General features: G+C 41.7%; 1 protein-coding gene across 11 annotated transcripts in view; it reads left to right on the top strand.

Moving 5' to 3' along the window:
- FAM135A (family with sequence similarity 135 member A) overlaps nucleotides 1-13,235 on the top strand; it is a 123,498-nt gene that overhangs the window by 50,954 nt on the left and 59,309 nt on the right. For all 11 annotated transcript variants that reach the window (XM_067702854.1, XM_067702853.1, XM_067702856.1 and 8 more), the window contains 4 exons: nucleotides 7,898-8,037; nucleotides 8,151-8,221; nucleotides 9,683-9,856; nucleotides 12,594-12,720. In XM_067702854.1, coding sequence (XP_067558955.1) covers nucleotides 7,898-8,037; nucleotides 8,151-8,221; nucleotides 9,683-9,856; nucleotides 12,594-12,720 — 512 coding nt within the window. The remainder of the gene's footprint in view (nucleotides 1-7,897; nucleotides 8,038-8,150; nucleotides 8,222-9,682; nucleotides 9,857-12,593; nucleotides 12,721-13,235) is intronic.

Raw genomic sequence — 13,235 nt, 5'->3', positions numbered from 1 at the left:
ATATGTGATCCTTTTCCCCTTTCAAGAATCTTGTAGAATCTTCTCTTTGTTTTGGCTGCCCTAATGGCACACGATGATGTACCTCTGGTCTCTCAGTACTCATTGGGCCCTTTTCCTCTGGAAGGAGATGTACTTCAGTTCTGGGAAATTTTCTTAGTTTGTTAATCATTTTCTCCCATTTGTCTTCTCTGTTCGTTCTTTATGGAACTTCTGTCATTTAGATGGTGGATCATCTTCACTGGTTCTCTTAATTTTTAGTTTTTTTCCTCTCCTTTTTTTCCATTTATTCCTCTTTGCTGTATTTATTAGGTTATTTCTTCAGCCGTAACTGCTTTTTTGAGCTTTTTGCTTTTCTTTATCTCTTTTTTTTGTCTATCTCTCTTTCTCCTTCCTCTCTCCCCTCCTTTTCCTCACTCCGTCTCATTCCATTTTTTCTTTTAAAATTCAAGTGCTCTTTTGTTCTATGACTGTTCCTTTGTTATAGCAACATTTTCCTTTTTAAACATTTATTGTATTGAAGTATAGTTGATTTAGAATGTGTTAATTTCTGCTGTACAGCAAAGTGACTCAGCTATACACATATATACATTCTTTTTATATTCTTTTCCATTATGGTTTATCACAGGATATTGAATATAGCTCCCTGTGCTATACAGTAGGACCTTGTTGTTTATCTATCCTATATATACTAGTTTGCATCTGCTAATTGCAAACTCCCAATCCATTCTTCCCCCACCCCCACCCCCAGTTATAGCAACATTTTCTTATTTCATGAATGCGATTTTTTTTCTTTAAGAACAATACTGATAGATTTTTAAGTTTTATTTCTCTCTACAAGTTGCTTTTTCTCTGTTTTGGTTTCTAACTTGCATGTTAGAAGCTTTCTTCAGGTGTCTGATAGTCGTCAGTTATCTGCACGTGACTGAAAGGAGGCTGATTGGACGTTCAGAGGGCACACATGGGACTTGTGTCTTCGAGTGTCACATTAGGGTGATGTTGGTGAGCTGATTGCTAGGAATCTGTGAAGTTGGTATCTGAGATCTTATCTAATAAAATAGATTTACATAACAGATCTATTATAGACATTTTGGCCTGGTCTGATTCCCCGTGTCAAGAACTGTGAAGGAGCTGAGATTGTACGCTACATGTTGTTGAAAGTAGCTCTCCATGGTTTCTCAGTCTCCGTACATCTAGTGAGCAAGGACGCTGAGAGGCTTTTGTTCCAGACCATCTTTTTAAGGATGTTGCTGTAGTGAAGAGCTTTGGGAGGTGTAGGTAGTGTCTCTGTCTGGAGCAGAAGGTGGATTTGTTTACTGTCCAGTATGACAGAGATACCGTCTCCCTCCAGTTCAAAGGTTAGACAGGTTTTCTTATACCTCCTTAAAAAAGATCAAGGTTTCCTAAGCTTAGAGTTCTTCAACTGTGACCCAAACCCTATGCGTGCGTGGTATCCACCTGTGTCACCCCGTGTGACTTGGGGGAGTGAGAACAAGGGCAACCGAGGTGAACTTGAAACTCTGACCCCAGAGTCTCGTGTCTCTTGCCAGCATCCATGACACTGTGGCCAGCTAGCTTACTGGCTTGCAAATAGGGTTAGATCTTACGCTCTTTACAGTTCTTGAAATGCCAGGGAAGACTCTAGCCTGTTTCCTTCCTGGAGAGTAAGACTTCTTTAACTGCCAGCATTCTGGGAACCCAGTAGAGGAAGAGCTCTGTGCACCTCGGCGTTCAGGGTTCAGAACGCCTCTGCTTATACCTTCGTGCTCTCAGCTTTGCCAGGTGACTTCCCGTTCAGAGGACCTCTGTTCTGTCATCTCTGGGGAACAAACCTCCAGACTCCTCAGGTGAAGGAGGCCTGTAGCAGGGAGAGGACGTGGGGTTCTGGTCCTTGCTGAGAGGTCCCCTTCTCAATGAAGCATTGCCTGACTTTTCTGTTTAAAACCGCTATCCTTCTCACCCTCTTTCCTCTCTTTATCTTTCTGCATAGCACTTACTACCTTCAGACGTACTGTATCATTTTTCTTATTTACTGTCTTTATTCTCTATCACCCTTCCCACTGGTATGTAAGCTCCAAAAGGTCAGAGATTTTTATCTCTTTAATTTTACTCTTTATCTCTAACACCTAGAAAGTGTCTATTATGTGCCTATTTATAGACTATCTGTTATAATATAGCTGTTGTCATAGCTATTCAGTAAATATTTGTTGACTGGGTGGGTGAATGAACGACTGGAGGAACTTGCACAGCTTTTGCCCTTGGCTTCTGGTTTGAGAATAAAACTTGATAAGTTTATTTTCTTTAAGTCATTGGTACATCTTTTTAAAAGCTTTAAATATTGATGTTAATTGAGGGCATAGGTGACTCTCACAGCAGGTTAATTATTGTCATTGCAAAGCAATTTAGGATAATTTGTTTTGTGTACAATTTCTTATCATGTGGTTTAGAATCCTGTTTTGGGAACTCCTAACTGCAGTGTTCTTTGTTTCTGTTAGAGCATTTCTATCACTCTCAGTCAGTAAATACTGGATATGCGTAGTTTGTAGGTAGAGCTAACGGGATTTGCTAAGGACTGGACGTGGGGCATAGAAAACAGAAAGGCTAATAAAGATTGAATTTGGGGGTTTCCCTGGTGGCACAGTGGTTAAGAATCCGCCTGCCAATGCAGGGGACACGGGTTCGAGCCCTGGTCCAGGAAGATCCCACATGCCGCGGAGCAACTAAGCCCATGTGCCACAGCTACTGAGCCTGCGCTCTAGAGCCTGCAAGCCACAACTACTGAGCCCACGCACCACAACTACTGAAGCCCACGCACCTAGAGCTCGTGCTCTGCAACAAGAGAAGCCACCGCAATGAGAAGCATGCACACCACAGCGAAGAGTAGCCCCCGCTCGCTGCAACTAGAGAAAGCCTGCACGCAGCAACAAAGACCCAATGCAGACAAAAATAAATAAATCAATCTGTGACCCTGTTTAAAAAAAAACACAAAAAGATTGAATTCGGGCTAATAAGTGGCAGAGCCTGAATTTCAACCAGAATCTGTCCTTAACCACTATGCTGGGCTTCCCTGGTGGTTCAGTGGTTAAGAATCCACCTGCCAATGCAGGGGACACGGGTTTGAGCCCTGGTCCTGGAAGATCCCACATGCCAGGGAGTAACTAAGCCTGTGCTCCACAACTACTGAAGCCCGTGCGCCTAGAGCCTGCGAGCCACAACTACTAAGCCCACGTGCCCCAACTACTGAAGTCCGCGTGCCTAGAGCCCATGCTCCACAACAAGAGAAGCCACCACAAAGAGAAGCCTGCACACCAGAACGAAGAGTAGCCCCCGCTCGCCACAACTAGAGAAAGCCCATGCGCAGCAACAAAGACCCAATGCAGCCAAAAATAAAGAAAATAAATTTAAAAACAAAAAACAAAAACCCCCCACTATGCTATGCTTCTTCTTGACTAAGAAAAACACAGCAAAGAAAATGATTACAAGGGCGTGGCCTGTTTGGTGGGGGCAAAGCCAGGAGAGTGAGACGTCCAAGGAGCCAAGTAACCTGGTTATGTTTATCTTCTTTTGAAATAAGAGCCAAACTGCTCAGTTGAGGCTGAAGGCTAGGTTTGAGCAGAGAAAATATCCTATGAAACAGTGATCTAGGAATGTGGGGAGGGAATGGATTCAGAAAACCTGGTGTGATTGCTCGGCAGCACTGAAGGCCTGTTCAAGCTTAGTGATCGTGGATTCAAAGTCCGGTCCGTCAGAAGAGCTGTGTGTTCTTCCCAGCTCCATTCACCTCGTGCATACAAGTGTGGGTTAGGCAGAGAGCTAGGTTTACAAAGGTTGAGATTTCTGCGGGCAAAGATGACAGAGCAAGAGTAGTATGTGTGTCCTTAACAGGACGTGTGCAAGGGTGAGTGACAATGTGAACCGTGGAGGTTAAGGTGGGTCAGGAGGGAAGTGGGCACTTGAGGGGAAGCAGGGGGCGATGAAGAGGAGTAGCATCCCGCGCGGTCAGAGGGTCGTTGAGCTGGTGGCCTTAGAGGGAGTGGGCTGGAGAGAAAGGCGGGCGTGTGAGGGTGTGTCGATTGGAATTTAAATTACACAAGGATCGCGGTCGTTGGCCACGTAAAGGTCCAGGGTTCGAGGCAGGAGTGGGAGCCAGGAGGGCTGCAAGGCGAGAGCCCTGAGGGTCGGGAGGGAAGGCGTCGGGGAGGTTTCTCACCCACAGTGATGGCTGCAGTCGTTCGGGAGGAAGTTAACCTTGAGTTAAGAGATACAGCCTTCAAGAAGTAAGGGCTTCCAGGGCTCTGTAGGGACTGCAGACAGGAGCAAAGTGCCAAGTGGTGCTGTGTGGCGACGTGGCATTCAGAGGCAGTGGAGGTGGCCATAGAGAGGAGACACAGAGGCTGTCTGCAAGCACTGGCGGGCAGCGCAGGAGCTGCAGGCCGGGCGGGAGGAGGAATGCGGAAGAGCTGGAGCCTCACCGGCGCTCTCTGAGGTGGCAGATTCTGACTTTGCATTACCTGGGCGCGTTAAAAAATTTACTTTCCATTGAGGAAAATTTCTTCCTCTTCTCTGTAAGTTACAGAAGTTAAGTTTCTGATACTTGATTTCCCTTCATATATGCATGAAGGGAAAAGTTGTAAGTACGATACAAAGAACTTTCTTCCTGGATTGTTTAAGAGTAATTTGCCAACACGGTGCTCCATTATCCCCAAACACTTTAGTAGTGGGTATTTCCTCCAAACAAGAGTATTGTCCTACATAACCCAATGAAATCATCAAATTACAAAGCTAACATTGATACATTACTGCCACTTTATCCTCAGACCCACTGAAGTTTTGCTAGTTTTCCCCATAAAGTCCTTTGCAGCAAATGATCCAGTTCAGAATCATGCCTCGTAATAAGTGCTATGCCTCTTCAGTCCCCTTCATTCTGGAATAGTTCCTCGGTCTGTCCTTGAGTCTCATGACCGTAACGCCTTTGAAGACTGGAACCCCGATAATTTGTAGAATGTCCTTCAGTTCTCATTGGTCTGTGATTTCCTCATGGTGTGTGACAGACAGGACTATCTCAGGAGCAGTGCTGTGTTCATCTCATGTATCTCACTAGGTGGCACATGACTTCTGTGTGTCCCATTAATGTGATGTTAACTTGCATCATTTAAGTCTCTGTCAGACTTCACTGTAAAGTCACTCTTTTTCCCTTCAAACTTCTGGTGTGTACGTATGTATTTATATCAGTGTGGATTTATGAATTTCTCTATTATTCAGTGCATGTTAATCCATTTCTGTCATCATTTACTTTGACGCTCAGTTTATCCCCGCTGTGACCAGGGAAACCTCTTCAAGCTGGCTTCTCTGCCCTTTTGATGTGCCCCCTCATTCTCCTAGCACTTACTTGCTTTCTGGTATGAAAAGATGGTCCAGATGGATCTTGTCCTGTGTGTGCCCCAGCTCTGGAGTCAGCCATTTCTGCAAAGCCTTGGTTCTTCTTTGTGGAGAATTGTATTAGAAACCGGTACTGGGGGCTGTGTTCTCAGGCCCTGTGAGTGGACAGAGCTCGTGAGTACATGTATATACATATATATTTACCATACACGAATACATTTACACGTATTCATGTAAATGTATTTACATCTGTTTTTACACCTGTTTTTCCTTATCTAAACATGTAGTAAAAACCACGAGTTCACATGAGTATTTCTACTTTTAGTCCAGTTTAGTCCAAAACCGCAGGATTCGTTTTATCTCCTTTCCATCTGTGGACCTTCTTTCCCTGAAAGGTCTCAGTAGGGCACCTGGCTCTCCTGACCCTTGGTGTGTTTTCTCACTTGATCAGCCCCTTCCATAACCAGCTCCTGTCAGTGCCTCCCTCCCTCACGATGCATCCGCCCACCTCTCGGGCTTCAGCACCTCCTGCAGCCCACGTCCCTGTGCGACACCCTCCTCACCCCACCCGGACTTGCTCAGCCCTCCTGCCAGGAGCTCCTCCTGCAGGGATATTCTCCTCCCCTCACTTGGGCTCCATTGCAGTGTATCGGGCTTCTGCCCACACCCACCTTCACCCCCCGAGAGAAGTTTCTCTCCTCCTTTTGGGACTCTGGCACCCTGTACCAGGCTGCCCCTCTGCCAGGACCCCCTCCTCCCCCACAGTCTTAGGTCCCCTCCCATGCAGTTGCCCCCTCATCTTGCTTGGGCTCCCAGTACCTTGTTCTACCTGGATTTCCCTCAGCACCTGCACAGGCTCAGACCTCAGGCCACCCCAGCAGGGACACCCACCTTACTCCAGGTGGACTCTGGTATCTCACTCTGGGCTCCCTGCCCACGGAGATGCCCACTGTGCATAGTCTCTAGATTAAACATCTCCAGGTTCTTTCCCATCATGTTATTTCTGGAGGATTGAGTAATAAGACAGCAAGTGGGCTGTTGGGATGACCTGACACCCAACAGCCCAGAGGTGGACCACACTTTGCAGGTAAAGGACACAGTTTTCCGTGATACTGCTCTCACCTCAGATCCCAGCTGCAACTTGAGGATCCATAGGCTACCCTTGCTTCTGATCACATGGCTACAAACTGGGAGTTACTAATTACCCGCTCAGGTTCAGTAATTCACGAGAACAACTCACAGAACTCAGGAAAGCACTCTGCTTATTATTAAAGTTTTGTTATAGCAAAGGGATACAAATCAGAGCCATCCAAAAGAACAGGTGCACAGCGCCAGGTCTGGGAGGGTCCCAGATTTGTGAAGTCCATTGTCATCCCCCCAAGGGGTCAGGATGCATTACCCACCCAGAAAAATCTATGTATTACAATGTAGAGAGTATCACCAACCAGAGAAGCCACCCCAAGCCTCAGTGTCCAGAGTTTTTATTGGTGTTTCATTACATAGATGTGGTTGATTGAATCATCACCCACATGGCTCAGTCTCCAGCCCCCTTCCCTGCCCTGAAGGTTGGGCTTACAGCATGTGGCTCAAAACCCCAAATTTCCAATCACATGGTTGGTCTCACTGGTGTGGCCAGCCCCCGTCCTGAGTCATCTCCTTACCGTAAACTGTCTGGGCCACCATGAATAACAGAGACACTCCTGTCATTGGGAAATTCTAAGGATTTAGAGGCTAACTCTCAGGAATTAGGGACAAAAACCAACCAAATTCTTTATTCCAAGAGTTTAGAGTTTAGTTTACTTCCCAGGAAGCAGGACAAAAGCCAACCAGATTCTTCACTAGGCAGCTATGGAAAACTAAATTGCTTTCTTCTGTGGTATACAGATCAACTGTTCAGTCTTAAAATATCTACCTTGAGATTTCTCATTTACCTTCTCAGATTAAGTTGTATAAGAGTTCTGTAATGGTTATAAGGTACTTATTTACTCATTTTTTTAAACAAATATTTTTTAAATTTATTTGCTTATTTACTTTTGGCTGCATTGGGTCTTCGTTGCTGTGTGCGGGCTTTTCTCTCATTGCAGCGAGCGGAGGCTGCTCTTCGTTGCGGTGCGCGGGCTTCTCACTGCGGTGGCTTCTCTTGTTATGGAGCATGGGCTCTAGGCGCTCAGGCTTCAGTAGTTGTGGCACACAGGCTCAGTAGTTGTGCCTCGCGGACTCTAGAGCACAGGCTCAGTAGTTGTGGCACACGGGCTTAGTTGCTCCGCGGCATGTGGGATCTTCCCAGACGAGGGCTCAAACCTGTGTCTCCTGCATTGGCAGGCAGATTCTTAACCCCTGCACCACCAGGGAAGCCATATTTATTCATTTTTTATCATAGTAATTAATAAACTTTCAGAAATGTTCTAATACTGCTATATAAAATCATGGCATTGGAGTAATATAATCAAATGTATGGTAAAGTAAAAGTATAATTGTATTTTTCCTTTTACCTGTCAGTTACATATCTTATCTGTTTTAGGTATGACTTTAGCCTTTCCAGCTTCAGTTCATGATTCTCTGATTTGCAGTAAAACATTTCAAATTCTATATAAAAATGAGGAAGTTGTTTTAAACGATGTCATGATCTTCAAAGTTAAAATGTTGTTGGATGAAAAAAAGGTAAACATTTCTTCATATATATTTAGATAAATATTTTTTGTAAAGCCTCAAGGCATATTTCTAACTTTCTATAAAATATTCAAAAGGCAGCTCATAGTATAATTTCTCTTCAGATTGAAGAAACCCTTGAGGAAATGAATTTTCTGTTATCCTTGGATCTGCACTTCACAGATGGAGATTATTCGTAAGTAGGCTAATCAAACAGTTAAAAATCGTAAGTTACTCATGACTGTTATCTATCTGTATTAGAGTCCCCATTTTCTTCTTAGAACCCAGCCTACCCCCTTCTTTATTTTGGACTCCTTCTCCCTTCTGGGAGAGTCTCATGGGAATGGTTAGGCCTACTTTTTTGTGCCCATGCTGATTCCATGAGCTCCAGGTAGCAAAGTCAGACGACTTGAAGAAACATGAAACAATTTCCTAGACTCTAGAAATTGCACAGTTGATACAATACCACTGCCTTGAGGCATTTAAACACAACCGAGCTCTATTCCACTGCATCACTGGCTTATCTTTCTTGGTGGCATGAGTGATGCCACCTTCAGGTGGGACTCTCTTGATATTCAGAGAGTTATCAAGACTGATGACTCTTAGACTTAACAGTTGTTTCCAGAGTCCATGAAGAAGTTTTAGGACTGGCTACCCTGAACTTGTCCACACATCCGGACATACAGTCATACATTTTAGGGACAAACTGTGCTTGTATTCATTTAAAACAAGAATCAGAGATCCATTTTACTATTTTACTTTCGTGGGGTTGTTTTTCATTTCAAACGTACCTGTAGAAATACTTCTTGTTTTCAAGTATTTTCAAGAAATACTTCTTGAAAATTATAAATTCAGACTACATGTGGGATAAATGTCTAAGCAGTTACATTTCTCAAAGGTCTGCTTGTGAGATGTCGTCTTTACTACCATGGAGGAATAAGAATTTTTTACGTGGTGGCTACTGCTCCTCTGTAATACTTGTTTATTGCAGGGAATTCCTTGAGGGGTTCTTTTTTAAAAGAAGTCAATTCTATAAGTGGAGTAAGCTGAAATGAGTAAATAGTTAATTAGCTGTAGGTAATTATAATGTACATATTGGTTAAAAATAGATATATATTTGGACATATTTTCATGGCATTGTTTCAATTTTTGTATGTGTAAATCTAATGACAGATTAAATATCTGTAATAAAATATATACCAATTATTGATACCTGCTTATTTTTGAGCAACACTTAATAACAAAATTTTGTACCATAAAAACAATTTTAAGCACCTTTTGGGATTTAGCACAATAGGATTTGACCTACACTGTACTGCAACTTTATTATAAACAGTATTCCCTAAGGAGTAAAATTTTAAGATGAGAGTATTTCCTAAAGTATCAAAAAGGACTCGTTTTGTAGGGGCATTAGTGAAAAACAGTCCATTAACATGGAAACCGTAAGTATAGTTAGAAAACTAGAAGATCTGGTTATTTTCTTACTGTTAGATTTCATATTACTGTCTAATGCAAATGTGATGCTTTAAAAATTATTCTCATTCTGTTTTTAAAAAATAATTAAGTAATTAAAGGTTTTGATAGTTTAAACTATGCTACAAAATGTTTGCCTTTACTAAATTTTTGTACTAATAAGCAAATGTGTTGCTTTTTATAGGGCAGATGATCTGAACGCCTTGCAGCTAATAAGCAGCCGAACACTGAAGCTGCACTTTAGCCTCCAAAGAGGCCTCCATCACCATGTCAATGTCATGTTTGATTACTTCCACCTTTCTGTCGTGTCTGTGACAGTCCATGCGTCGTTGGTTGCACTACACCAGCCACTAATAAGGTAAATGTAACCACTTTCCCGCTCCTTAATTACATAGTATCTTTTACTTTTATAATGAAAACATATACTTTGATAAAGATAACTGAAATAGGAATTTCTAAAGTCACACTTACTTAGTAAACACTTTCATTTTTATACTAAAGTATTAATAAAATATAAGAGCAAGGGAACATTAGATTGATGACTTTTTTATTACAAAAATATGGAGCATTCTTTGTCAAATAAACTGACCAAGAAAAGTAATGCAATATGGAAATAACCATACAGCATTGTTTAGTCTGCACCTCTGTTTTTATGCAATGCTGACTGTAACTATTCATTCTCTGGGAAAGTGTATTCATTTTTTCATAGTTTTTGTGTCTTTTCTCTAGACTAATTTATCTTCTTAAATCTATACAGTAATTCTTGTTTTCTAAGTTATTAACCAATTTTATGGATCTTTACTAAGTAAGCAGTTTTAAACTATGTCATGTTAGCCTAAAGGTACATAATATTCTGGATCGTAATAAATTCATTGGGATAATTATTTTTTCTGCTCTCTTCCATGGGGAGATGGGTTGTCTTTCATTAATGTAAGAATACAGTTCAAGCTCTTTAGTTCTTACAATAAGACATCATCCTTGTGGCATGGGTAACAGATAGACACTTTTAAATCAGTAACTTATGTGAAAAGGCTCCAAATTGACTTGACTTCTGAACTACTTTACAATTTCTGATGCAAATTTTATTCCAGCAGCTGATGTTAGGGATGATGCTTAAGGGTTATAATGTTAAACTGACTTATCAGAAAACTAAGTAGGTGATTTTGTAGAATTACCTACTTCAGAATTTATAGAAAACCAAGACAATGTAACATATTTCCCCCAAGTAACAGCCTGTTGCATGCCTTTACGTTGCTGTAAAAATTGTGAGCCGCACTTCCCCTGTGTTGTCCCGTGATGTCTTTAGAGCATGGGGCCAGGAAGGAGTCTCTTTCTCCTGATGGCCTGCTTTGCCTTCCTTATTCTGTAGTAAGATCTGGAGCTAGTTGTTTTGCCATTTTTGTCCTTCCTGTTAGACCTTTGAGAGCTTGTTCTCAGTTGCTATAACTTTTGTACACAGGAAAGTGTTCCTATGATTATATATAATTTTATTATAAACTTACTCAAAACAATTTTAGATGTTGATTAAATAAATTAATTTTTAACAGCATGATAACTCAATGAAAATTCTTTGACAGGAAAGTATGTTTTTTAGAAGTATAACTTGCGAATAAGTAAGTTTTTAATCTGTTTATAAAATACATTCCAGTATTTTTCCGAATTTCTTAGTTTTGTAATTTCAGTAAGAATCCCTAACGAAGCTATTTCAAGCATTCCTTTTTCTTTATAACAATGGCTTCATTTCTTTTCGGAAGAAATGCGCAAACAGTCCCTAGCGGTTAGCTCGGGTTGTCACTGCTGCTCTCTAATCGCTGAGTACGGAGAGCTCATCCTGGTGACTCAGTGCGATTCCTCCTGCGGTACTGCAGCTCTTGCACAGACTGGTGGGGAGAGGCGGCTCATCTCCTAGAGACCGTTCACTGCAAGGAGAGGACATTTTTGGCTCAGAATCAGAAGCCAAGAGGACTAGCTGTTGGCTCTGGTTGGCGATGGGAGAAGAGACTGAGATGCCTGTGACAACTGGGGTTGCTGCTCTTTCCGTCACTGCCCTGGGCTCTGATGTCCCCTCTCTCGCTGCTAGAGCTGTGCCCTTCTTTGCCTGTAAAGGAGAGGGTCGGGAAGGAAAGCAAGGCAAGGGGAAGGAAGGCTTTTTGCTGGTGGTACGCTGGTAGAGGGGTCCTGTTAACGGTAGTGTTCCTCACTATTTATGCTTCTATAAATGCAGGGTTTCTCCTGAAGTTTTGTTATAGCTGGACTTTTTAGTCCTCTAAACTAGATGAAAACATTTTTAGCTTACAGTATTACATATTTAAACGTTATTATTATTATTCTAATTTCTTCAGTAGTTGTGGTGCGTGGGCTCAGTAGTTGTGGCTCACGGGCTCTAGAGCGCAGGCTCAGTAGTTGTGGCACACGGGCTTAGTTGCTCTGCGGCATGTGCAATCTTCCCGGACCAGGGCTCGAACCCGTGTCCCCTGCATTGGCAGGCAGATTCTTAACCACTGCGCCACCAGGGAAGTCCCTAAATGTTATATTTATATAAAACAATTTCTATGATCAACCCAACTATAGACATTAAATCAATGAGTTAATGTAACTGAGGTTAGGATTTTTCTTTGCTTGTTTTTTGTATAACTTGTTTCTTATATTTGATTTTTTTCAATATAGCTTCTTTGGCTCAATTTTTTTTTTTAATGGCTCAATTTTAAGAAACACTTCATAGCAAGTGGTATTTACCAATGACTTGCAACACTCTCGTTGCTAGGATCTAGATATTTCATTTTTGCAAAGCAAATTCATTTTGCAAATGAAGGCTGCTCTCTGCTTATGGTACATTTGATTTACTTTCCTGTCTTTTCCCTTTTGCCAAACTGCCAACCAGTCAAATGCTTTGGCCTTCTTATAGTTAGCCAGTACTTTATCTCAAATTCTTAAAGGAAAAATTGTAAAGTTACTTTAAGAAGAGTTTAGAAATCATAGCCTTGCAAAGCCCTTGCTTTTTATTCTGCCCCTCTAAGACTTTCTTTTGTAAACATTTAACTTAACACTGTAAATAGACTCTTATGACAATAATAATGTGATGCTTGTTCCTCCAGCTTTCCTCGCCCTGTGAAGACTACTTGGTTAAACAGAAATGCACCAGCACAAAACAAAGATTCTGTGATTCCTACTCTTGAAAGTGTGGTCTTTGGTATTAACTACACAAAACAGTTATCACCAGACGTAAGAACTGATATGTTTATAAATCCTCTTTTCTCTCTTACTTTGAATGAAATTTGTTTTAACTGTTATGTTTGTGAATGTGATCATTCTTTTGTTCATTATTTGAGATCAACAACTTACAGATCTAATTAAATATGATCTTAACAAATTGGTTGGTTCCAGTTGTTTTTTTGAAAACGAACCTGATACCTCAAGATTTTACAAGACTTAATGGATAGAGACCTTTGACAGCTGGGGTCTTTTTTATTACTTACTCTCTCCCCCTGCTCCCTTCACACAACTGGTAGAATCATTTTTGCAAAGGTGCTTGTAAAGAGTCACTGCCAGAGTTGAGACCCAGAGTTGAGACCCAGCAGTATGAATACAGCCATTACTCCCCTGAAAGAAAAGGGGGCTCAGACTACAAAAGTGGAGTACCACTCAGTCGAAGTTTCCTGTGTTTAAATTACTTGTATGAATGAGAACAACTCCCTAAGATATTGCTAGATTTCTTATCCGTTTTAGAATTAACTGTG

This window comes from Pseudorca crassidens, chromosome 13, assembly GCF_039906515.1.
Source record: "Pseudorca crassidens isolate mPseCra1 chromosome 13, mPseCra1.hap1, whole genome shotgun sequence".
NCBI lineage: Eukaryota > Metazoa > Chordata > Mammalia > Artiodactyla > Delphinidae > Pseudorca > Pseudorca crassidens.
Note: the sequence above shows the minus strand (reverse complement) of the source record. Positions and strands in the feature narration are given on the sequence as shown.